Source organism: Oncorhynchus mykiss, chromosome 25 (genome assembly GCF_057628025.1).
Source record: "Oncorhynchus mykiss isolate SJ-2025 chromosome 25, ASM5762802v1, whole genome shotgun sequence".
Lineage (NCBI taxonomy): Eukaryota > Metazoa > Chordata > Actinopteri > Salmoniformes > Salmonidae > Oncorhynchus > Oncorhynchus mykiss.
Genome location: NC_143046.1, coordinates 56,713,302 through 56,738,631, shown reverse-complemented (window position 1 = coordinate 56,738,631; position 25,330 = coordinate 56,713,302). Strand labels below are relative to the sequence as shown.

The 25,330-nt window shown below is 47.4% G+C and overlaps 1 protein-coding gene across 2 annotated transcripts in view; it reads right to left on the bottom strand.

Annotated features, from left to right (window-relative positions):
* Window positions 1-25,330, bottom strand: part of LOC110505332 (kinesin-like protein KIF26B) — a 168,834-nt gene that overhangs the window by 85,041 nt on the left and 58,463 nt on the right. For both annotated transcript variants that reach the window (XM_021584512.3, XM_036962480.2), the window contains exon 4: window positions 16,880-17,040. In XM_021584512.3, the coding sequence (XP_021440187.3) occupies window positions 16,880-17,040 (161 nt within the window). The remainder of the gene's footprint in view (window positions 1-16,879; window positions 17,041-25,330) is intronic.

Below are 25,330 nucleotides of genomic sequence, written 5' to 3'. Positions count from 1 at the left end.
AAGTCAACCACAAGCTTATCAGTAATGCATGACTGCCTCCATCATTCCCACACAAGCACACACACCACAGCAGGTTGGTGAAACCCTAATTGTGAAGGACAGGCTCGTGGTAATGGCTGGAGCAGAATAGGTGAAATGGTATCAAATACATCAAACTTAAGGTTTCCACGTGTCTGATGCCATTCCATTAGCTCCTTTTCAGACATTATTAGGAGCCGTCCTCCCCTCAGCAGCCTCCACTGATACACACACACACACACACGCACACACATACACACACACACACACACACACACACACACACACACACACACACACACACACACACACACACACACACACACACACACACACACACACACACAAGCATGTGCAGTGTGCACGCATACACACACAAACACACACACACACACACAATGTGTGTCTCTGATTAGGCTTAGGTAGCCTAGAGGGTGACGGGAAGCCTAGAGGGTGACAGGAAGCCTAGCGGTTAGAGCGTTGGGCCAGTAACGAAAGGTTGCTAGTTCGAATCCCCGAGCCGACAAGGTGAAGAATCTGTGATCTTCCATTGATCTTCCCTTGAGCAAGGCACTAATTGCTCCAGGGTTGTCGTCAACACAACCCCACTCTCTCTCTTGGGTTATGCAAAAAAACAAATTTCCATGTACAGAATACCCACTTGTACATGCAATGAAATAGGACACATATGAGCATCCCCCTACTTGACCTTTGGAAGATGTGTCGTGAGGGAAGATGGTCTGACATGCGGTGGAAAATGAACAGTCAGGGAAGTCATTGTGTTCCCAATTAAATGTAAACCGTTGTTCTCATTACATAAAAGACACACACAGTATAATGTTCAAAGCACCTTGAGAGTGGGACTATTGGCTCAAGCTGAGAATAAAGAAATGTGCCTTTCTTGCTTCATGTAACGGATTTCCTCCTCTTCGTCTGAGGAGGAGTAAGGATCGGACCAAAGCCCAGCGTGGTAAGTGTTCATGATGATTTTAATTCAAGAAAGCACTGAACACTGAATCAAAACAATAAACGATGACGTGAATTTACAAAAAACAAAACAGTACCGTGTGACCCAAACACTCACACGGAAATAAACACCCACAAACCAAAAGTGAAACCCAGGCTACCTAAGTATGATTCTCAATCAGAGACAACTAACGACATCTGCATCTGATTGAGAACCATACTAGGCCGAACACAAAAACCAACATAGAAAAACAAACATAGACTGCCCACCCCAACTCACGCCCTGACCATACTAAAACAAAGAATAAAATAACAGAACTATGGTCAGAATGTGACAGTACACCCCCCCAAAGGTGCGGACTCCGGCCACAAAACCTGAACCTATAGGATGGGCGTCTGTCCGCGGTGGCGGCTCTGGCGCGGGACGTGGACCCCACTTCACCATAGTTTTTGTCCGCCTCCTCAACTGCCCACATGGCCTCTTATGAGCGGCGACCCTCGCCGCCGACCTCAGACTGGGGTCCCGAATGGACGGGAGATTCCAGGCAGCGCCGGACAGGCGGGAGACTCCGGCAGCGCCGGACCGGCGGGAGACTCCGGCAGCGCCGGACCGGCGGGAGACTCCGGCAGCGCCGGACAGGCGGGAGACACCGGCAACTCCGGAGTGAAGGGCGATTCTGGCATCGCCTGGCTGACTGACGGCTCTGGCGGCTCCTGGCTGACTGACGGCTCTGGCGGCTCCTGGCTGGCTGACGGCTCTGGCGGCTCCTGGCTGACTGACGGCTCTGGCCGCTCCTGGCTGGCTGGCGGCTCTGGCGGCTCAGGACAGACGGGAGACTCTGGCGGCTCAGGACAGACGGGAGACTCTGGCGGCTCAGGACAGACGGGAGACTCTGGCGGCTCAGGACAGACGGGAGACTCTGGCGGCCCAGGACAGACGGGAGACTCTGGCGGCCTAGGACAGACGGGAGACTCTGGCGGCCCAGGACAGACGGGAGACTCTGGCGGCCCAGGACAGACGGGAGACTCTGGCGGCCCAGGACAGACGGGAGACTCTGGCGGCTCAGGACAGACGGGAGACTCTGGCGGCCTAGGACAGACGGGAGACTCTGGCGGCCCAGGACAGACGGGAGACTCTGGCGGCCCAGGACAGACGGGAGACTCTGGCGGCCCAGGACAGATGGGAGACTCTGGCGGCTCAGGACAGACGGGAGACTCTGACAGCGCTGGGCAGGAGGAAGACTCTGACAGCACTGGACAGGCGGGAGCACCTGTAGGAAGAAGACGGAGAGACAGCCTGGTGCGGGGGGCTGCCACCGGAGCGCTGGTGCGTGGAGGTGGCACCGGATAGACCGGACCTTGCAGGCGCACTGGAGCTCTTGAGCACCGAGCCTGCACAACCTTACCTGGTTGAATGCTCCCCGTAGCCAGGCCAGTGTGGCGAGGTGGAATAGCCCGCACTGGGCTGTGCTGGCAAACCGGGACACCATGCGTAAGGCTGGTGCCATGTACGCCGGCCCGAGGAGATGCACTGGAGACCAGATGCGTAGAGCCGGCTTCATGGCACCTGGCTCGATGCCCACTCTAGCCCGGCCGATACGAGGAGTAGGAATATACCGCAACGGGCTATGCACACGCACCGGGGTCACTGTGCGCTCCAACGCATAACACGGTGCCTGCCCGGTCCCTCTCGCTCTACAGTAAGCACGGGAAGTTGGCACAGGTCTCCTACCTGACTTCGCCACACTCCCTGTGTGCATCCCCCCAATAATTTTTTGGGGCTGCCTCTCAGGCTTCCTTCCGCGCCACCGTGCTGACTCCATTCGCCGGTATCCCTCCTCACACTGCTCCAGAGAATCCCAGGCAGGCTCCGGCACTCTCCCTGGGTTGACCGACCACCTGTCTATCTTCTCCCAAGTAGTGACATAGTCCAGATCTCGCTCCCATGTCCAGGAGTCCTGCAATCGCTGTTGCTGACCGTTACCACACTGCTTGGTCCTTTTGTGGTGGGTGTTTCTGTAACGGATTTCCTCCTCTTCGTCTGAGGAGGAGTAAGGATCGGACCAAAGCCCAGCGTGGTAAGTGTTCATGATGATTTTAATTCAAGAAAGCACTGAACACTGAATCAAAACAATAAACAATGACGTGAATTTACAAAAAACAAAACAGTACCATGTGACCCACACACTCACACAGAAACAAACACCCACAAACCAAAAGTGAAACCCAGGCTACCTAAGTATGATTCTCAAAAAGAGACAACTAACGACACCTGCCTCTGATTGAGAACCTTACTAGGCCGAACACAAAAACCAACATAGAAAAACAAACATAGACTGCCCACCCCAACTCACGCCCTGACCATACTAAAACAAAGAATAAAATAACAGAACTATGGTCAGAATGTGACACTTCATCTGTTTTGTCATTACATGTTTCCTCTCCTCTGTTTTTGATTTATCTCCTACTCACATACTGGATACATCATCTACACATCTCCTCTGTTTCGGATTTATCTCCCACTCACATACTGGATACATCATCTACACATCTCCTCTGTTTCGGATTTATCTCCCACTCACATACTGGATACATCATCTACACATCTCCTCTTACTTTCATTGTTCTTCGTGCTATCAATACTCAGAGTAGTGAGAGGAGAGGAAAAGAGGAGAGGGGAAGGAAAAGAGGAGAGGGGAGAGGAGGAGAGGGAATGGTAGGGGAGGGGAGAGGAGAGTCAGAAAGGGCAAAGGGGGTGAGAGAGTAGAGGAAGTCAGACATCAGAAAGGACCATAAATTGCAGCGATGGAAAATCGGACAGTTTGGACACACACACACACATACTTCCTCATCCAGACATACAGGTCGTGACACCTGCACCATTTAACACACAGCTTTCATATATCTATACATAGACAGGAGAGAGAGTGTGTGGAATGTCCTCTAGGTGTGTGTGTGTGTTCAAGTAGTGGCCTTGTTACCTGTCAGGCACAGGAGCGACAGACAGACAGAAACACAAAAACACACATACAATCGCACACACACCTCCACACAATTTACGACCTCCATCTCTTTTCACCTGCTTTACAGCTTGAACACAGCCAACACTGTCTGCTACACAGCAGCATGACACTCATAAATCACACACGCACGCAGGCACACAGGCACACACAAACGTCTCTGTCTCTTTCTTTCTCTCTCCCACTCCGTCTCTCCCTTCCCTTCCCTTCCCTTCCCTTCCATATTTCATTCAAGTAGATCTTTCCCCCAGCTAGCTCACCTCGCCATTAAATTAAACATTTACAGTGTCTGACGCAGCCTGATAGCTATGGAGAGTGTGTATACAATACAATGTAATGTTTATACAGGACGTAATGTATGTGGCACATAGTGCATATAGACCATCACTTAGTGCATTCTATAATATACATTATGAGTATGAGCACTTAACAGTTTGACAGTGAGATTGCCAGAAGTTTGCCCGTCAGTGTGTGAGGGAAGATAGTCTAGAGAACACACAGGGAGGGAACAGTCTGCAACACAGCTGTTACAGACAGTGTCTGCCTCAAAGATACCAGAGATGACTTAACGTTCAACACAGTTAAATAGACTACTACATATACATACTATTATATATTGTAGTACCTCTTTCTGTCGCTCTCTCGTTCTCTCTCTCTTTTTCTGTCTCTCTCTCTCTCTCTCTCTCTCACACTCTCTATGTCTCTCTCTCTCTTTCTGTCTCTCGTTCTGTCTCTCTACTACATGCGCATATGTTGTAGTGCCTTGTTCCGACTCTCAAAAAAGGGGACTTGTGTGAACTTAAGAGCTGGCGCCCTTTGGCAATACTCTGTGCGGACTACAAGATATTTGCCAAGGTCCTCGCTAGCAGACTGAAGTTCCATCTGGACTCTGAGTGGGTCATGAGTATCTGTTTAATGTGATGTTTGGGTTTGGGGAAAGGTTTTTGACCAGTGTGAAGATGTTGTATGCTGGAACGACATGTATAGTCAAGGTGGGAGGGGGGCTCAGTAGGCCAGTCTGGGTGAGGCGGGGCAGTAGACAAGGATGCCCTCTATCAGGGCAGTTATATACACTAGCCATTGAGTCTTTCTGGGGCGTCCTACACAGGAGACTGCAGAGAGTGTGCTGGACAGTCATGGATGTGTTGACAGGCATAGCAGTGTCAGTGTATGCAGGTGACGTTTCTGTGATGGGCAGGGATGGTGTGTTGACAGGCATAGCAGTGTCGGCGTATGCAGATGACGTTTCTGTGATGGGCAGGGATGGGCAGGATATGCAGGCACTAGAGACTAGTCTAAAGGTGTACAAAGGAGCTTTGTCAGCTAAGATGAACTGGGGCAAGAGCAAAGCTCTTGGCATGGAGGGATAGGGCCCCTCTGCCTCCAGGGGGTTTGCATTGGGGTTGTGAAGGGCTTAACATTTCGGGGGTGTACCTGGGCTCGGAGAGGTGGGTCAGGAAGAACTGGGAGGGGGTGTCAAGACTGGCCAGGTGGAGGTGGCTCATGTCCCAAGTGTCATTTATAGGGAGGGTGCTGATAATCAAAAACCTGGCAGCATCTTCCCTGTGGCATAAACTGGCTGTGCTCAACCCCCCCGCCGGTCTGCTCTCAGATCTGCAATGCAAGCTGGTGGATTTTTTCTGGTCGGGCCATCACTGACTTTACTATTATTTAATGGGATGGTCTCTGCGTGCCTTAGGGTGGAATTTGAGTTCTATAAAATTACAAAAAGTGTGGAGATGTTTCAGGAGACATGGTGTGTCGGGGGGGGGGGGCTGTCTGTACAGCTGGGGAAGATGGTTATTGTGATTTGTGGTGTTGTATCGTGTGGTAGAGGGCAAGGAGAGTATGCAGTATAGGGGATATTTGTTTTTTAATGAGAATGTATCATTAAAGAAAGACAAAAAGTCAAAGTCTCCCTCTCTGTCTCTCTCTCTGTCTCTCTCTCTTTCTATCCCACTCTCACTCCATCAATGGCCCTGCCATCCAGTACCTCTATACCAGGTGGTGTCAGAGGACGGCCCTAAGTCATAAACTGTTCTCTCTGCTACCGCACGGCAAGCGGTACCGATGCACCAAGTCTGGAACAAACAGGAATTTCAAATTGGAACCCATAGGAATCTAAAGCGAAAGTACACTGCCAACTGATAGAAAAGTTAACTAAAATTGACTGCTGAACTTGCATTTTCATTTCATTTTCATTTATTTCAACCACCCAAAAGTGTAGCCAGAGATGTCCCACTCTCCCAACCGTAGCCCCTCCCCTGTGTGAGTGGTGCAGGAAGCTCAGTGAGTGAATGGCAGCTGTCTGAGGAGCGAAGTAACATTATGTAGCTAAAAATGCCCAGATTTACAGTCGAGGAGCTGAAGAATAAACACTTGGTGTCCAGAATAACAGCCAGGGACAGTGCCAGCGAGTTTCCAGCTGAACTGTACGAGGATGGAGGAGTACTTTTCTGCAAAGACTGTCAGAATTCAATCTGCTACATACAGTGTCAAACTGCAGTGGAGCACCTGAGGTCACTCCGACACAACAACAGGAGGGCTAGTTGACCAGCTAAGCATTCTGATACTTTAGCTAGCTACACAACAGATATATTAACTAGCTAGTAGTTTTGCTCAAGCTAGCTAACATCTGTTCTTGTTCATTAAATGTTTGTCTGTATCTAGATAGGGGGTGGGAAGTTTACTAGCTAACGTTAGCCTGGCAAGCTTCCCAACTTGTAGCCCCACCTCCATCCTGCCATTTAGGCTAGCTAGTAGCTAGTAGCTAACACGTTACCAAAAGTGGCGTGGTGGAGCTATCAAAACAAGTGATGTGTTGGGAATGAATTATAAAAGCAGCAGATGTTATTTTTTGCTAACTACTCTCATTGTTTTAAAATATCTGTGTGTGTATGAGACATATGTTCAGGTTTATGAGCTGTGTGTGTGTGTGTGTGTGTGTGTGTGTGTGTGTGTGTGTGTGTGTGTGTGTGTGTGTGTGTGTGTGTGTGTGTGTGTGTGTGTGTGTGTGTGTGTGTGTGTGTGTGTGTGTGTGCGTGCGTGCGTGCGTGCGTGCGTGTGTACGTGTGTGTATTGGTTAAGGAGAGGGATTGCTTAGCTTCAAAGCTTGAGATCCACTGTAGGGCTGTTATTGAACTCAACCTTAGAATCCTTAATTTGCTAGATTTAACATTGTTCTTTATTTTCTACAAGAACACAGACCCTGGCCTCCTGTCTGGCAAAGACTCCCTACACAGCTGACTGAATGGAGTTCATCTTTAAGAATGATAGAGGCCACTGAGTTCTTGGGGACCTTCTATACTGCAGACATTTTTTGGTACATGTCCCCAGATCTGTGTCTCGACACAATCCTGTCTCGGAGCTCTTAGCGCAATTCTTTCGACACCATGGCTTGGTTTTTGCTCTGACATGCACTGTCAACTGTGGGACCTTATATAGACAGGTGTGTGCCTTTCCAAATCATGTCCAATCGATTTACCACAAGTGGACTCCAATGGACACTCCAATGGACGATCAATGGACACAGGATGCATCTGAGCTCAATTTCGTGTCTCATAGCAAAGGGTCTGAATACTTAGGGAAATAAGGTGTTTCTGTTTTTTATTTCTAAGAAATGTGCACACATTTCAACAAATCTGTTTTTGCTTTGTCACTATGTGGTATTGTATGTAGATTGATGAGGAAAAACATTTATATAAGCCAATTTAGAATAAGGCTGTTGAGGGTTGACGTTTGTCTGACTGATGCCGTTTGATAAGCCACGTAGGATTCCATACGTCATTAATATTTGGGCGTGGACATGATCAAGTAGCTACAGTGAGGGAAAAAAGTATTTGATCCCCTGCTGATTTTGTACGTTTGCCTACTGAAAAAGAAATGATCAGTCTATAATTTTAATGGTAGGTTTATTTGAACAGTGAGAGACAAAATAACAACAACAAAAATCCAGAAAAACGCATGTAAAAAATGTTATAAATTGACTTACATTTTAATGAGGGAAATAAGTATTTGACCCATCTGCAAAACATGACTTAGTACTTGGTGGCAAAACCCTTGTTGGCAATCACAGAGGTCAGACATTTCATGTAGTTGGCCACCAGGTTTGCACACATCTCAGCAGGGATTTTGTCCCACTCCTCTTTGCAGATCTTCTCCAAGTCATTCAGGTTTCGAGGCTGACGTTTGGTAACTCGAACCTTCAGCTCCCTCCACAGATTTTCTATGGGATTAAGGTCTGGAGACTGGCTAGGCCACTCCAGGACCTTAATGTGCTTCTTCTTGAGCCACTCCTTTGTTGCCTTGGCCAAGTGTTTTGGGTCATTGTCATGCTGGAATACCCATCCACGACCCATTTCAATGCCCTGGCTGAGGGAAGGAGGTTCTCATGTTTGACGGTGGGGATGGTGTTCTTGGGGTCATAGGCAGCATTCCTCCTCCTCCAAACACGGCGAGTTGAGTTGATGCCAAAGAGCTCCATTTTGGTCTCATCTGACCACAACACTTTCACCCAGTTGTCCTCTGAATCATTCAGATGTTCCTTGGAAAACTTCAGACGGGCATGTATATGTGCTTTCTTGAGCAGGGGGACCTTGCGGGCTCTGCAGGATTTCAGTCCTTCACGGCATAATGTGTTACCAATTGTTTTCTTGGTGACTATGGTCCCAGCTGCCTTGAGATCATTGACAAGATCCTCCCGTGTAGTTCTGGGCTGATTCCTCACCGTTCTCATGATCATTGCAACTCCACGAATACTTTTTTCCCTCACTGTATATATTTTTTTCTCTCTGTTATCATTTAAGCTAGCTAGCTATATATCAATGGATTATCTAAATTGTTGCCAGAAATCCAGACTAGAAATAAAAATAATATAAACTCCAGTAATATGGCTAGCTATTGAACTGTTTGGAGCGGTTCCCCGGATTTCTCTTTAGGATCAATGGAATGGTCAAAAGCCCTGCACAAACCTGCACAACTGTGGCATCGGGCCATGCAAAACTAATTCATCTTGCGAAGATGGGGGAGCGTGGTTCTCAGATGCAATCTTATCACGCAATTGTGTTATTTATAAAATGATCCTATTTCATGTTAATGCAGACTAGCTCAACATAAGGGAAACTTGACAAATTATCCAATGAATAATTTTTATTTGATCCATGGCAAAGCGACCAAGTATATGGTCGTTGCTAGTTAACACTGCCACAAAGTCATAAACACCGTCTATATCAAAATGTTGTCTAATTCTTATTATCTATCCTAGTCACTTTATCCATACCTATATGTACCTATATCTGTTATTAAGAAATATAGATTATAATTATATATTTTTTAAAAATATTTATATTTTTTCTCCCCAATTTCAATCTAGTCTCATCGCTGCAACTCCCCAACAGGCTCGGGAGAGGCGAAGGTCGAGCCATGCGTCCTGCGAAGCCTTGCTTCTTCACACCCGCCTGCTTAACCTGGAAGCCAGCTGCACCAATTTGTTGCAGGAAACATTGTTCAATTGACGACCGAAGTTAGCCTGCAGGCGCCCGGCCTGCCACAATGAGTCCTTAGAGCGCGATAAGCCAGGTGAAGCCCCGCCGTCCAAACCCTCCCCTAATGACACTGGGCCAATTGTGCGCCGTCCTATGGAACTCCCGGTCACGGCTGGTTGTTACACAGGATCGAACCTCAGGCTGTAGTGACGCCGCAACACTGTGATGCGGTGCCTTAGACCAATGCGCCACTCTCAGCTTGAACCTAACCTTAACCACACTGCTAACCCTAGCCTAACCCTAACCTTAAATTAAGACCAAAAAGCAAATATTTGTTTTCATGAATTTGTACGATATAGACCATTTTATCTGTTTTATCTAGTGGAAACCCAACTGTAAGCTACAGAGAAATGCTATTTGGCTCTCAGACAACTCGGAAATAGGAAGAACTTCTTCCTATTTCCGAATAGGAAGAACAGCAAAAGGGAATATATCATTGCGGATAAAGTTCGGAATGGCAATTTCATGTGTACAACATCTAAAGACCTGCATCAGTATACTGAGAGCTTTGCCGTTTCTAAAAGAACATTTGGGGTGTTTGAGATTTTGTTCATGTTTTTTCAGGGGCCCCAAACGACACAACAAGGATGAGGAAGTGATTTGCTGTTTGGGGTAGGTTTCTCTAGAACATGTGAAATCACAAAAAAAGCTGCCTGGACCCTTCCGTAACATGCCATTAACATGAAAAATATATATTTGGTTGTAACAAAGAAAGTGTCTCCTTTAAATCTGTCCTGAGCTGTCTGGATGAACAACATGATTCTGCAGCAGAGTGGGACAGGACGTTTGGGCTGAGGTTAGGATTAGAGAGGGGATGTAACACAAAGCATCTCCTAGTGAAATACAACCCTGAATCTGCCCTCAAATTTCAACTACTTGATTTGGAGCTACATTTGTGGATTTGGAGGGTCATCTTATGTCTGCTCTGAAAATACCTTAGTAAACTGCATCAACACAGACAGAATAATACATTGCTGTTGTAGTACTAGTATCTGGAGTAGGTGTATACATACAGTTGAAGTTGGAAGTTTACATACACTTAGGTTGGAGTCATTAAAACTAGTTTTTCAACCACTCCACAAATGTCTTGTTAACAAATGTCTTGTTAACAAATGTTTATTGACAGATTATTTCACTTATAATTCACTGTATCACAATTCCAGTGGGTCAGAAGTTTACATACACTAAGTTGACTGTGCCTTTACTTTAAACAGCTTAGGAAATTCCAGAAAATGATGTCATGGCTTTAGAAGCTTCTAATAGGCTAATTGTTATCATTTGAGTCAATTGGAGGTTTACCTGTGGATGTATTTCAAGGCCAACCTTCAAACTCAGGGCATCTTTGCTTGACATCATGGGAAAATCAAAATAAATCAGCCAAGACCTCTGAAAAAAATGGTATACCTCCACAAATCTGGTTCATCCTTGGGAACAAATTCCAAACGCCTGAAGGTACAATGTTCATCTGTACAAACAATAGCATGCAAGTATAAACACCATTGGACCACACAGCCGTCTTACCACTCAGGAAGGAGACGTGTTCTGTCTCCTAGAGATGACCGTACTTTGGTGCGAAAAGTGCAAATCAATCCCAGAACAAGAGCAAAGGTGTTACGGTGCGTGAATGAGGACCCAAAAGCGAATTAACGTAAACAGAGCTTCTTTAATAACAAAACATACGTAGGCTCAGATGGACCGGCAGATTCCGACAGGACAGGACAAGGTTGCAGCAAACATGACGATAGTCTGGTTCAGGCATGAATAACACAAACAAGAATCCGACAAAGACAGAAACAAAAACAGAGAGAGATATAGAGGACTAATCAGAGGGAAAAAGGGAACAGGTGGGAAAAGGGGTGACGAGGTAGTTAGGAGGAGACAAGGAACAGCTGGGGGAAAGAGGGGGAGAAAAGGTAACCTAATAACGACCAGCAGAGGGAGACAGGGTGAAGGGAAAGGACAGAAACAAGACACAACATGACAATACATGACAGTACCCCCCCACTCACCGAGCGCCTCCTGGCGCACTCGAGGAGGAAACCTGGCGGCAACGGAGGAAATCATCGATCAGCGCACGGTCCAGCACGTCCCGAGAGGGAACCCAACTCCTCTCCTCAGGACCGTACCCCTCCCAATCTACTAGGTACTGATGACCACGGCCCCGAGGACGCATGTCCAAAATCCTGCGGACCCTGTAGATGGGTGCGCCCTCGACAAGGATGGGGGGGGGGGGGAAGACGAGCGGGGGCGCGAAGAACGGGCTTGACACAGGAGACATGGAAGACCGGGTGGACGCGACGAAGATATCGCGGAAGAAGAAGTCGAACTGCGACAGGATTAATGATCTGGGAAATACGGAACGGACCAATGAACCGCGGGGTCAACTTGCGAGAAGCGGTCTTAAGGGGAAGGTTCTGAGTGGAGAGCCAAACTCTCTGACCGCGACAATATCTAGGACTCTTAGTTCTACGCTTATTAGCAGCCCTCACAGTCTGCGCCCTATAACGGCAAAGTGCAGACCTGACCCTCTTCCAGGTGCGCTCGCAACGTTGGACAAAAGCCTGAGCGGAGGGGACGCTGGACTCGGCGAACTGAGATGAGAACAGCGGAGGCTGGTACCCGAGGCTACTCTGAAAAGGAGATAGCCCGGTCGCAGACGAAGGAAGCGAGTTGTGGGCGTATTCTGCCCAGGGGAGCTGTTCTGACCAAGACGCAGGGTTGCGAAAAGAAAGACTGCGTAAGATGCGACCAATAGTCTGATTGGCCCGTTCTGCTTGACCGTTAGACTGGGGGTGAAAGCCGGAAGAGAGACTGACGGAAGCCCCAATCAAACGGCAAAACTCCCTCCAAAATTGAGACGTGAATTGCGGACCTCTGTCCGAAACGACGTCTGACGGAAGGCCATGAATTCTGAAAACATTCTCGATGATGATTTGTGCCGTCTCTTTAGCAGAAGGAAGCTTAGCAAGGGGAATAAAATGAGCCGCCTTAGAGAACCTGTCGACAACCGTAAGAATAACAGTCTTCCCCGCTGACGAAGGCAGTCCGGTGACAAAATCTAAGGCGATGTGAGACCACGGTCGAGAGGGAATGGGAAGCGGCCTGAGACGGCCGGCAGGAGGGGAGTTACCGGGCTTAGTCTGCGCGCAGACCGAACAAGCAGCCACGAAGCGACGCGTGTCATGCTCCCGGGTGGGCCACCAAAAACGCTGGCGAATGGAAGCAAGCGTACCCCGAACGCCAGGGTGGCCGGCTAACTTGGCAGAGTGAGCCCACTGAAGAACGGCCAGACGAGTAGGAACGGGAACGAAAAGAAGGTTCCTGGGACAAGCGCGCGGCGACGGAGTTTGAGTGAGTGCTTGCTTTACCTGCCTCTCAATTCCCCAGACAGTCAACCCGACAACACGCCCCTCAGGGAGAATCCCCTCGGGGTCAGTGGAGGCTACTGAAGAACTGAAGAGACGAGATAAAGCATCAGGCTTGGTGTTCTTAGAGCCCGGACGATAAGAAATCACGAACTCGAAATGAGCGAAAAACTGCGCCCAGCGCGCCTGACGCGCATTAAGTCGTTTGGCAGAACGGATGTACTCAAGGTTCCTATGGTCAGTCCAAACGACAAAAGGAACGGTCGCCCCCTCCAACCACTGTCGCCATTCGCCTAGGGCTAAGCGGATGGCGAGCAGTTCGCGGTTTCCCACATCATAGTTACGTTCCGACGGCGACAGGCGATGAGAAAAATACGCGCAAGGGTGGACCTTGTCGTCAGAGAGGGAGCGCTGAGAAAGAATGGCTCCCACGCCCACCTCTGACGCGTCAACCTCGACCACGAACTGTCTAGAGACGTCAGGTGTAACAAGGATAGGAGCGGATGTAAAACGATTCTTGAGGAGATCAAAAGCTCCCTGGGCGGAAACGGACCACTTAAAGCACGTCTTGACAGAAGTAAGGGCTGTGAGAGGAGCTGCCACCTGACCGAAATTACGGATGAAACGACGATAGAAGTTCGCGAAGCCGAGAAAGCGCTGCAGCTCGACGCGTGACTTAGGGACGGGCCAATCAATGACAGCCTGGACCTTAGCGGGATCCATCTTAATGCCTTCAGCGGAAATAACAGAACCGAGAAATGTGACGGAGGAGGCATGAAAAGTGCACTTCTCAGCCTTCACAAAAAGACAATTCTCTAAAAGGCGCTGGAGGACACGTCGAACGTGCTGAACATGAATCTGGAGTGACGGTGAAAAAATCAGGATATCGTCAAGGTAAACGAAAACAAAGATGTTCAGCATGTCTCTCAGGACATCATTGACTAATGCCTGAAAGACAGCTGGAGCGTTAGCGAGGCCGAAAGGAAGAACCCGGTATTCAAAGTGCCCTAACGGAGTGTTAAACGCCGTCATCCACTCGTCCCCCTCCCTGATGCGCACGAGATGGTAAGCGTTACGAAGGTCCAACTTAGTGAAAAACCTGGCTCCCTGCAGGATCTCGAAGGCTGAAGACATAAGAGGAAGCGGATAACGATTCTTCACTGTTATGTCATTCAGCCCTCGATAATCTATGCAGGGGCGCAGGGACCCGTCCTTCTTCTTAACAAAAAAAAACCCCGCTCCGGCGGGAGAGGAGGAGGGGACTATGGTACCGGCGGCAAGAGCTACAGACAAATAATCTTCGAGAGCCTTACGTTCGGGAGCCGACAGAGAGTATAGTCTACCCCGGGGGGGAGTGGTTCCCGGAAGGAGATCAATACTACAATCATACGACCGGTGTGGAGGAAGAGAGGTGGCCCTGGACCGACTGAACACCGTGCGCAGATCGTGATATTCCTCCGGCACCCCTGTCAAATCACCAGGCTCCTCCTGTGAAGAAGAGACAGAGGAAACAGGAGGGATAGCAGACATTAAACATTTCACATGACAAGAGACGTTCCAGGAGAGGATAGAATTACTAGACCAATTAATAGAAGGATTATGACAAACTAGCCAGGGATGGCCCAAAACAACAGGTGTAAAAGGTGAACGAAAAATTAAAAAAGAAATGGTTTCGCTATGATTACCAGAGACAGTGAGGGTTAAAGGTAGCGTCTCACGCTGAATCCCGGGGAGAGGACTACCATCCAAGGCGAACAAGGCCGTGGGCTCCCTTAACTGTCTGAGAGGAATGTCATGTTCCCGAGCCCAGGTCTCGTCCATAAAACAGCCCTCCGCCCCAGAGTCTATTAAGGCACTGCAGGAAGCTGACGAACCGGTCCAGCGTAGATGGACCGACAAGGTAGTGCAGGATCTTGAAGGTGAGACATGACGTAGGCGATACGAGCAGTGCTCCTGGAGTAAGTGTTGGGCTGGAGAGAAAACACAATATCACACTGGGTGAGGAACGAGCGGCATTCAGTGGGCTCCCCAGAGTAACACGGCGGGTTATTGATTCTGGGCTCCGGAGATTCGAAAGCCCTGGAAGTGGCCGGTGGATCGAGGCGGAGATGGTGAACCTGTTCTGTGAGGTTGGAGACTTGGGTGGCCAGGGTCTCAACGGCATGTCGAGCAGCAGACAATTCCTGCTCGTGTCTGCCTAGCATCGCTCTCTGGATCTCGACGGCTGAGTGGAGAGGATCCGAAGTCGCTGGGTCCATTCTTGGTCGGATTCTTCTGTTACGGTGCATGAATGAGGACCCAAAAGCGAATTAACGTAAACAGAGCTTCTTTAATAACAAAACATACGTAGGCTCAGATGGACCGGCAGATTCCGACAGGACAGGACAAGGTTGCAGCAAACATGACGATAGTCTGGTTCAGGCATGAATAACACAAACAAGAATCCGACAAAGACAGAAACAAAAACAGAGAGAGATATAGAGGACTAATCAGAGGGAAAAAGGGAACAGGTGGGAAAAGGGGTGACGAGGTAGTTAGGAGGAGACAAGGAACAGCTGGGGGAAAGAGGGGGAGAAAAGGTAACCTAATAACGACCAGCAGAGGGAGACAGGGTGAAGGGAAAGGACAGAAACAAGACACAACATGACAATACATGACAAAAGGACCTGTGAAGATGCTGGAGGAAGCCAAAGAACACCATCCTAACCGTGAAGCACAGAGGTGGCAGCATCATGTTGTCGGGGTGCTTTGCTGCAGGAGGGACTGATGGACTTCACAAAATATACGGCATCATGAGGCAGGAAATTAATGTGGATATATTGAAGTAACATCTCAAGACATCAGTTAAAGCTTGGTTGCAAATGGTTGTTTCAAATGAACAATGACCCCAAGCATACTTCCAAAGTTGTGGCAAAATTGGCTTAAGGACAACAAAGTCAAGGTATTGGAGTGGCCATCACAAAGCCCTGACCTCAATCCCATAGAAAATTTGTGGGCAGAACTGAAAAAGCGTGTGCGAGCAAGGAGGCCTACAAACCTGACTCGGTTACACTAGCTCTGTCAGGAGGAATGGGCCAAAATTCACCCAACTTATTGTGGGAAGCTTGTGGAAGGCTACCTGAAATGTTTGACCCAAGTTAAACAATTTAAAGGCAATGCTACCAAATACTAATTGAGTGTATGTAAACTTCTGACCCACTGGGAATGTGATGAAAGAAATAAAAGCTGAAATAAATCATTCTCTCTACTATTATTCAGTGATTCTAACTGACCTAAGACAGGGAATTTTTACTAGGATTAAATGTCAGGAATTGTGAAAAACTGAGTTTAAAATGTATTTGGCTAAGGTGTATGTAAATGTCCGACTTCAACTGTAAGTATTGACCATTTAGGTTACTACCAATGTCCCGCCCACCGCTATTTTACTTCCTTCGACTAACTTTGAAAGGAAAATATCAATGTCGCACAAATTTGAATAATTAAGTAATTCAGTAAAAATGCAATTGTTGTCCATTGAATTGAGGTGCATCGTTGCAGAGATCTGCGAGTATCGTGGAGAGCATTTTGATGAGGAAGTTGTCGACCAAGATATCTTAATAACTGTCAGACACTGAGTTATTTATGTTCTGACGTTAGTTATTCATGTATCGCCTTGAGTTATTGACGACTACACTAGGGTGTGTGTGTGTGTGGTGCGTGCGTGCGTAGTGTGTGTTTTATTGATTGTACTGTCATTCTCAATGTCTCTATTAGTGATTATGTAACTTATACATGTCTACTGAATATAGAGCTGGTTACAAGGCCTCACAAACACAGACACACACACAAACACACACACTTCTTGTTCCTCAAAGGGCTGAGGCACACTGCAGACATGTGTCAGCGTGTCTGTTCGTCCATCTGTGTGTGTGTCCAGCTGTCTGTCTGTGCGTTTATACTGTATAAAGGTGTACCGCTTTTTTCTTACCTGGCGAAGAAGGACGCGGCAGCAGAGGTGGTGGTTGGTGCTGCCGTGGTAACCTGCATAGTGGGAGGGGCCTGCGAGGACGAGGGGCGATCAGCGTTGTAGCGGTTCAGAACTGCCTCCGTCACACCCTCTCGACACCCATCAGATATCATCTGGGAGATCTATACACGCACACACACACACACACGCACACGCACACGCACACACACACACACACACACACACACACACACACACACAGAGAGTTAGCCGTTATACAACAATAATAACACAAAAGAGGGAGGGACATGGACATGGGAGAGAGGTGGTCACACATGTCGTGTGACTGGAAGTGCAACAGACGGACGTGTGAACAGAAGTCAGGAGGAAGTACACTTCTCAGTTGGGTTTTAGGAGAGGAAATAACATGTTTTCCTCCCACTGGTGGCACAGTGCCAGTCAGACCAGAGGGAGACCTGCCTGCCACCCTTCACCATCTGTCAACTCCATACCACAGAGCAGTAAGCACTGGCACACAACTCTGCCTCTCTCTCTCACACACTCTCTATGTCTCTCTCTCTCTCTCTCTTTCTCTCTCTCTCTCTCCCTCACACTCTCTATGTCTCTCTCTCTCTCTATCTCTCTCACACTCACTATGTCTCTCTCTCACACTCTCTCTCTCTCTCTATTTATTTCTCTCACACACTCTCTCTCTATATATATATCTCTCTCACACTGTATGTCTCTCTGTCTCTTTCTCTCTGACTCTTCCTCTTTTCGTTCGCTCTCGCTCTATCCTCCCCTCTCTCTCTCTCTCTCTAGCTCTATCCTCTCCCTCTCTCGACATCTCCTCCCTCCATCTCCCTCTGAGCCAGATGTGATAGAGATCTGATTATTCCTCTTGATTGTGTTGATCAAATTGACCTTAACAATGTCCTTCACGCACGGATGCATGCACACACATGCACACACACATGAGCACGGATACGCACACACACCTTAACTGTGCCCTTCCATGCCCTTCTGCCGACCCAGATGGCCCAGTGAACGGCAATATTAAAAGTCCTGGATGTATTCTGATCTCTCTCAGACAGGAGCTTATTAACTGATCACCAGATAAGACTGAGAAACACAATACTCTGTTCTCTCTCTCGCTCTCTCTCTCTCTCTCTCTCTCTCTCTCTCTCTCTCTCTCTCTCTCTCTCTCTCTCTCTCTCTCTCTCTCTCTCTCTCTCTCTCTCTCTCTCTCTCTCTCTCTCTCTCTCTCTCTCTCTCTCTCTCTCTCTCTCTCTCTCTCTCTCTCTCTCTCTCTCTCTCTCTCTCTCTCTCTCTCTCTCTCTCTCTCTCTCTTTTCCATCCTGCCTATTTCACTTGTAGGGTAGAGTGTGTTCCCCTTTTATATAGAAGACACTGTGTCACCTGAAAAAGACTGTAACTAAGATGGCAGCTACACATTTCTATGTTGACAGACTGAATATCAGCTGCACTGTGGACCCCTGTCTACTTGGCTTGTCACGCCCTGACCGTAGAGATCTTTTTATTCTCCATGTTTGGTTGGTTAGGGTGTGACTCGGTGGGAAACTCTATGTTCTGTGTTGTGGGTAGGTGTCTTTGTTAGTGGCCTGTATAGCCCTAGCAAGCTTCACGTTCGTTTTTGTTGTTTATTGTTTTGTTGGCGACATTACAAAATAAAGGAAAATGTACGCTCACCACGTTGCATCTTGGTCCGGTCATTTCCAAGACGACGTTCGTGACAGAACTACCCACCACAAATGGACCCAGCAGCGTGGCCGGGAGGAGCAGACAGAGTGGATATGGGAAGACATTCTGTAGGGAAAAGGATCCTGGACGTGGGAGGAGATCCTGGCTGGAAAGGATCACCTGCCGTGGGAGCAGGTGGAAGCAGCGAGGAGGGCGGAAGCAGCTAGTCAAGGGGACCAGCGTTACATAGGGTCAAGGCTGGCAAGTAAGACCGGGAGGCAACTCCCCCCCCAAAAAATTGGGCGGAGGCACATGGAGAGGTTGGCGGAGCTAACTCCCCGTGCTCACGGCAAGGAGAGTGGTACTGGTCAGGCACCGTGTTATGCGGTAAAGCACATGGTGTCTCCAGTGCGTGTTCACAGCCCGGTGTGCTACATTCCAGCTCCCCGCATTGGACGGGCTAGAGTAAGCATCAAGCCAGGACGGATGGTGCCGGCTCAGCGCGCCTGGCCTCCAGAGCGTCTCTTCGGCCCAGGATATCCTGCGCCGGCTATGCGCACTGTGTCTCCTGTGCGTCTGCGGGGTCTGGGTCCCGCACCAGAGCCGCCACCGTGGTAGATGCCCACCCACACCCTACCTTATGGTGTCCGCAACTTTGGGGGGGGGGGGGGGTACTGTCACGCCCTGACTGTAGAGATCTTTTTATTCTCTATGTTTGGTTGGTCAGGGTGTGACTCGGGTGGGAAACTCTATGTTCTGTGTTTCTATGTTTTGGCCGGGTATGGTTCTCAATCAGGGACAGCTGTCTATCGTTGTCTCTGATTGGGAATCATACTTAGGCAGCCTTTTTTCCTTTTGTATTTTGTGGGTAGGTGTCTTTGTTAGTGGCCTGTATAGCCCTAGCAAGCTTCACGTTCGTTTTTGTTGTTTATTGTTTTGTTGGCGACATTAAAAAATAAAGGAACATGTACGCTCACCACGTTGCACCTTGGTCCAGTCATTTCCAAGACGACGTTCGTGACATGGCTAGCTGTGGCTATCCCTAGCTAGCTGCAACACCTCAAGCTACACACCAAGGACAGACCTCAATTACCTCACTCACACACACACATGCACTCACACACACACACACACACACACACACACACACACACACACACACACACACACACACAGCAGGCAACTCAACGGCCACCCTGGGTGTCCTTGGCTCCCCCTCCATGCATTTTTATGTAATGTTTATGCTTGTCGCAGTGTGTGTGTGTGTGTGTGTGTGTGTGTGTATGTGTGTGTGTGTGTGTGTGTGTGTGTGTGCGTGTGTTTATAGATTTGGCACGTACAGCCTTGAAATACAGATATGGATTGTTAATTATGCTTCTTTATAACCTGCCAGCACTACCGTACAATGGTACGTAAATCCCAAGAATAGTGTGTGTGTGTGTGTGTGTGTGTGTGTGTGTGTGTGTGTGTGTGTGTGTGTGTGTGTGTGTGTGTTTATAGTGAGAGGTAAATCAGTCTATTTCTCCCCTTATAAAACAGAGGCACAGTGTGTATTTACTGCTTGATGCTCCAGGAGGACTAGTCTCAAATCAACCCCTCGCCCCTATCCCCATATCCCTGCCCCTGGACACCTGTTGTAAATCTGATTGATGGAACGAAGAAATTAAGGGCTTCATTCCAAGCTATACATACATTTTCAGAAATGTTGGTAAAATATGAGAACAGTAATATTTTACACACACATGAAGGTACCCATAAGCAATAATTAACCATATAAAGTCTTCAAATATTACCTCCACTTTAACTTTTGATTGTCTTTGTCTTTAAGATTGTCTGTGTTTACAAGTATGTGTGTGTGTGTGTGTGTGTGTGTGTGTGTGTGTGTGTGTGTGTGTGTGTGTGTGTGTGTGTGTGTGTGTGTGTGTGTGTGTGTGTGTGTGTGTGTGTGTGTGTGTGTGTGTGTGTGTGTGTGTGTGTGTGTGTGAGAGAGAAGAAAGTGAATGGGCAGGGAGGAGAAAAGCGTAAGGGGGATGACAAAACAGAGAGAGAAGGGGATGAGAGAGGAGAAACAGAGCAGGGCCAAAGTAAACAATAATGAAAAACAGATTGAGACACAGGACACAGAGGAGTCATTGAGATGGAAGTGAGATGCGGACAACAGATGGGTGGGGCTTGAAAGAAAAACAGAAAGGGGAGAGAGAGAGAGAGAGGGAGAGAGACAGAGAGAGAGAGAGAGAGAAAAAAAACGAGCGAGAGAGGGGAGTTCATAAGAGATTTTAGCATGGTTTGATCGTAAACATTGTGTTGTGTTGTGTTGTGCCATGTGTTGAGTTGTGTCATGTTTACAGGGTGTGTCCTTCTAACTAACTCAAGCCTAACACGCCCTGCCCACCTCTCAACACTCTGACAGTCAGCACCACCTAACAGGCTCTGGGAGCTAACACAAGTCTTCAGCTCTCAGACAGGCTTACCCATCACACTCTGTTTCATGTGCCCCATACATAGTCACCCAGATCTGGAGAATAAAACTGCATTGAAAAGGATGTCCATTGTGTTGTGACTGTGTGTTTGTGGCATCCTGTGTACATCCTAACCACTGTCATGGAATGCAATACATCTGAGAGGTTCAAATGAAACCATATGACTGTAATAGTCCTCCTCAGCCTGTTTCCATATGCTGCTTCCTGAAAGAAGGTATTCATCCTACACGACACTACCAACCATGCTAGATGTATTCTACACTATAGGCTGCAGTTTGGAAAAGAAACTGCAGCACATTTTGGATTCTCCGCAATGTGTGATCAAACCTAAGTCCTGACAAAGGTCTATTGATAGAAACATTGGTTGGCCACCCATGTTCGATATCAACAGTGAGAAGCATAGAACATATTCATAAGACGAATGGATATAGTGATTCATATAGTGTTTCTGACTGTAGGTCTTAAGGTGCTTTACAAGGTATGGGGGGGAAGACATCTGATTCACCACTAATATGTTGTCCCACTTGGATGGATGAAGCTCGGCAGCCATTTTGTGCCAGAAGGCTCACTTCATATCGCTGTATCAGCACTCTTTAAATGTCATCCCCTGATATAGGGAACAATTTCTTTACAGATCTCTCTCTCCTTCTCTTTTCTTCCTCTCCCTAGCTCCCTCTCCGTCTCTTTCCTTCCTCTCCCTAGCTCCCTCTCCGTCTAGACACACAAACACGCAAGCAAGCACATGCGTGCGTTCGTGTGCGTGTGGCTACTCCATCGGGTGCCAGCACTTGACCGCTAGCAGGACCCTTCCTGATTAGACAGCAGCAGTTAGACACTGCTAAAGCATGTTCTTCGTAGCATGGGGCTATGCTACAGTCTAAGCTATACGCTACTACGGTATAATGGGAAGACAATGGGTGAATGATGTCTCTTTGACTGGGCGTTGTGCCCTCTCAGCACTCTCAAGGAAAATGAGAAAATAACAGCAAGAAAATTGACTCCTATATCTTCTCCTACCTCTATTCCACACCTGCACGGACACCCACGCATGTACACACACACACACACATACACAGTGTATTTCCAGTAGCACCCTGGGCAGTGTGCCAGGCAGGCTTCAGAGAGGTGACCTTGAGACAGGGCTGAGGGGGGATGGAGGAGAGAAAAGGAGGGATGGATGGAGAGTTGCTGAAATGAGTGAGGGAAGGGAGGGAGGAAATGAAGGATGCAATAGGGGTGTAAGGAATAAATGTGGCAGGGAGAGGAAAAAGGGCTAAGTGTGTACGCAGTGTTGGAAAAAGGGCTACGTGTGTACGCAGTGGTGGAAAAAGGGCTACGTGTGTACGCAGTGTTGGAAAAAGGGCTAAGTGTGTACGCAGTGTTGGAAAAAGGGCTAAGTGTGTACGCAGTGGTGGAAAAAGGGCTACGTGTGTACGCAGTGTTGGAAAAAGGGCTAAGTGTGTACGCAGTGTTGGAAAAAGGGCTAAGTGTGTACGCAGTGTTGGAAAAAGGGCTACGTGTGTATGCAGTGGTGGAAAAAGGGCTACGTGTGTACGCAGTGGTGGAAAAAGTACTCAAACATCATACTTGAGTCAAAGTAAAGATACCTTAATAGAAAATGACTCAAGTAAATGTGAAAAGTCACCCAGTAAAATACTACTTCATTAAAAGTCTAAAAGTCTTTGGTTTAAATATACTTAAGTATCAAAGGTAAATGTAATTGCTACTGTATACTTACTAAAATAAAAAAAGACAAATCATTTCAAATTCCTATTAAGCAAACCAGATGTCACATTTAGTTTATTATTTGTATTATTATTTACAGATAGCCAGGGGCACACTCCAACATCATTTACAAACAAAGCATTAACGAGGACAGGTGAAACAGATCAGGGTGTGACAACCAGATCAGAGGCAGTAGGGATGACCAGGGTTGTGAATTTGACCATTTTCCTGTCCCGATAAGCATTCCAAATGTAATGTAAGTACTTTTAGGTGTCAGGGAAAATGTATGGAGTAAAAAGTACATTATTTTCTTTTGGAATGTAGTGAAGTAAAATTGTCAAAAATATAAATAGTAAAGTAAAGTACAGATAGCCCACAAAAAGTACCTTACACCACTGGGCGTACAACAGGAGAGAGAGAGGGAGAAACGAGACAAGAGAAAGGGGGAACAAGGGGAGATGAGAGCGAGAGAGAGGGGGAACAGGGGGAGATGAGAGCGAGAGAGAGCGGGAACAGGGGGAGATGAGAGCGAGAGAGAGGGGGAACAGGGGAGATGAGAGCGAAAGAGATATATAGGGAGATGAGGGATGGAGAGAAATGTAAGTGTGGGACTGAGATGGGGGGGTTGAGGGGAAGGAGATGAGGGGGAACAGGGGTGCGACAGGAGAGTTCCCTAGAGTCCTCATTACCAGGATATGAATTATATTACACAGAATCAGAACATAAAGCACTAACACTACACTACATATCTCTCTCCCTCTCCCTCACATGCCCTCTCTCCTTCCTCCTGCTTCTACAGTTGAAGTCGGAAGTTTACATACACTTAGGTTGGAGTCATTAAAACACATTTTTCAACCACTCCACACATTTCTTAGTTTTGGAAAGTCGGTTAGAAAGTAATTTTTCCAACTGTTTACAGACAGATCATTTCACTTATAATTCACTGTATCACAATTCCAGTGGGTCAGAAGTTTACAAACACTAAGTTGACTGTGCCTTTAAACAGCTTAGAAAATTCCAGAAAATGATGTCATGGCTTTAGAAGCTTTTGATAGGCCAATTGACATCATTTGAGGTGGAGGCGGAGGTGTGCCTGTGGATGGATATGTACCTATTGGAGGTGTACCTGTGGATGGATTTCAAGGCCTCCCTTCAAACTCTGTGCCTCTTTGTGGGAAAATCAAAAGAAATCAGCCAAGACCTCAGAAAGAAAATTGTACACCTCCATAAGTCTGGTTCATCCTTGGGAGCAATTTCCAAACGCCTGAAGGTACCACGTTCATCTGTACAAACAATAGTATGCAAATATAAACACCATGGGACCACGCAGCCGTCATACTGCACAGAAAGTAGACGTGTTCGGTCTCCAAGAGGTGAACGTACTTTGGTGTGAAACGTGCAAATCAATCCCAGAACAACAGCAAAGGACCTTGTGAAGATGCTGGAGGAAACAGGTACAAAAGTATCTGTATCCACAGTAAAAGGAGTCCTATATCGACATAACCTGAAAGGCCGCTCAGCAAGGAAGAAGCCACTGCTCCAAAACAGCCATAAAAAAGCCAGACTACGGTTTGCAACTGCACATGGGGACAAAGATCATACTTTTTCGAGAAATGTCCTCTGATCTGATTAATCAAAAATATAACTGTTTGGCCATAATGACCATCATATGTTTGGAGGAAAAAGAGGGAGGCTTGCAAGCCGAAGAGCACTGTCCCAAATGTGAAGCACGGGGGTGGCAGCATCATGTTGTGGGGGTGCTTTGCTGCAGGAGGGACTGGTGCACTTCACAAAATAAATGGAATCATGAGTGAGGAAAATTATGTGGATATATTGAAGCAACATCTCAAGGCATCAGTCAGGAAGTTAAAGCTTGGTCGCAAATGGGTCTTCCAAATGGACAATGACCCCAAGCATATTTCCAAAGTTGTGGCAAAATGGCTTAAGGACAACAGAGTCAAGGTATTGGAGTGGCCATCACAAAGCTCTGGCCTCAATCCCATAGAACATTTGTGGGCAGAACTGAAAAAGCGTGTGCGAGCAAGCAAGGAGGCCTACAAACCTGACTCAGTTACACCAGCTCTGTCAGGAGGAGGCTACCCAACATGTTTGACCCAAGTTAAACCATTTAAAGGCAATGCTACTAAATACTAATTGAGTGCATGTAAACTTCTGACCCACAGGGAATGTGATGAAAGAAATTAAATCTGAAATAAATCATTCTCTCTACTATTATTCTGACATTTCACATTCTTAAAATAAAGTGGTGATCCTAACTGACCTAAGATTGGGACTTTTTACTAGGATTTTTACTTTTTTACAGGAATTGGGAAAAACTGAGTTTAAATGTATTTGGCTAAGGTGTATGTAAACTTCCAACTTCAACTATATCTCTCTTCCTAATCCGCCCCACCGCCCCCTCTCTTTCAATTACAATTTTTGTTAAGAGCCTCAAGGCTGTCCTTTCCCAGAAGCCTTTGTTCCAAGAGGTGTCCTCGCCTTCCTTCCAGTTACCACTCTAACCACTCTGGGGACAGCCTCCACTCACACACACACGCGCACACAC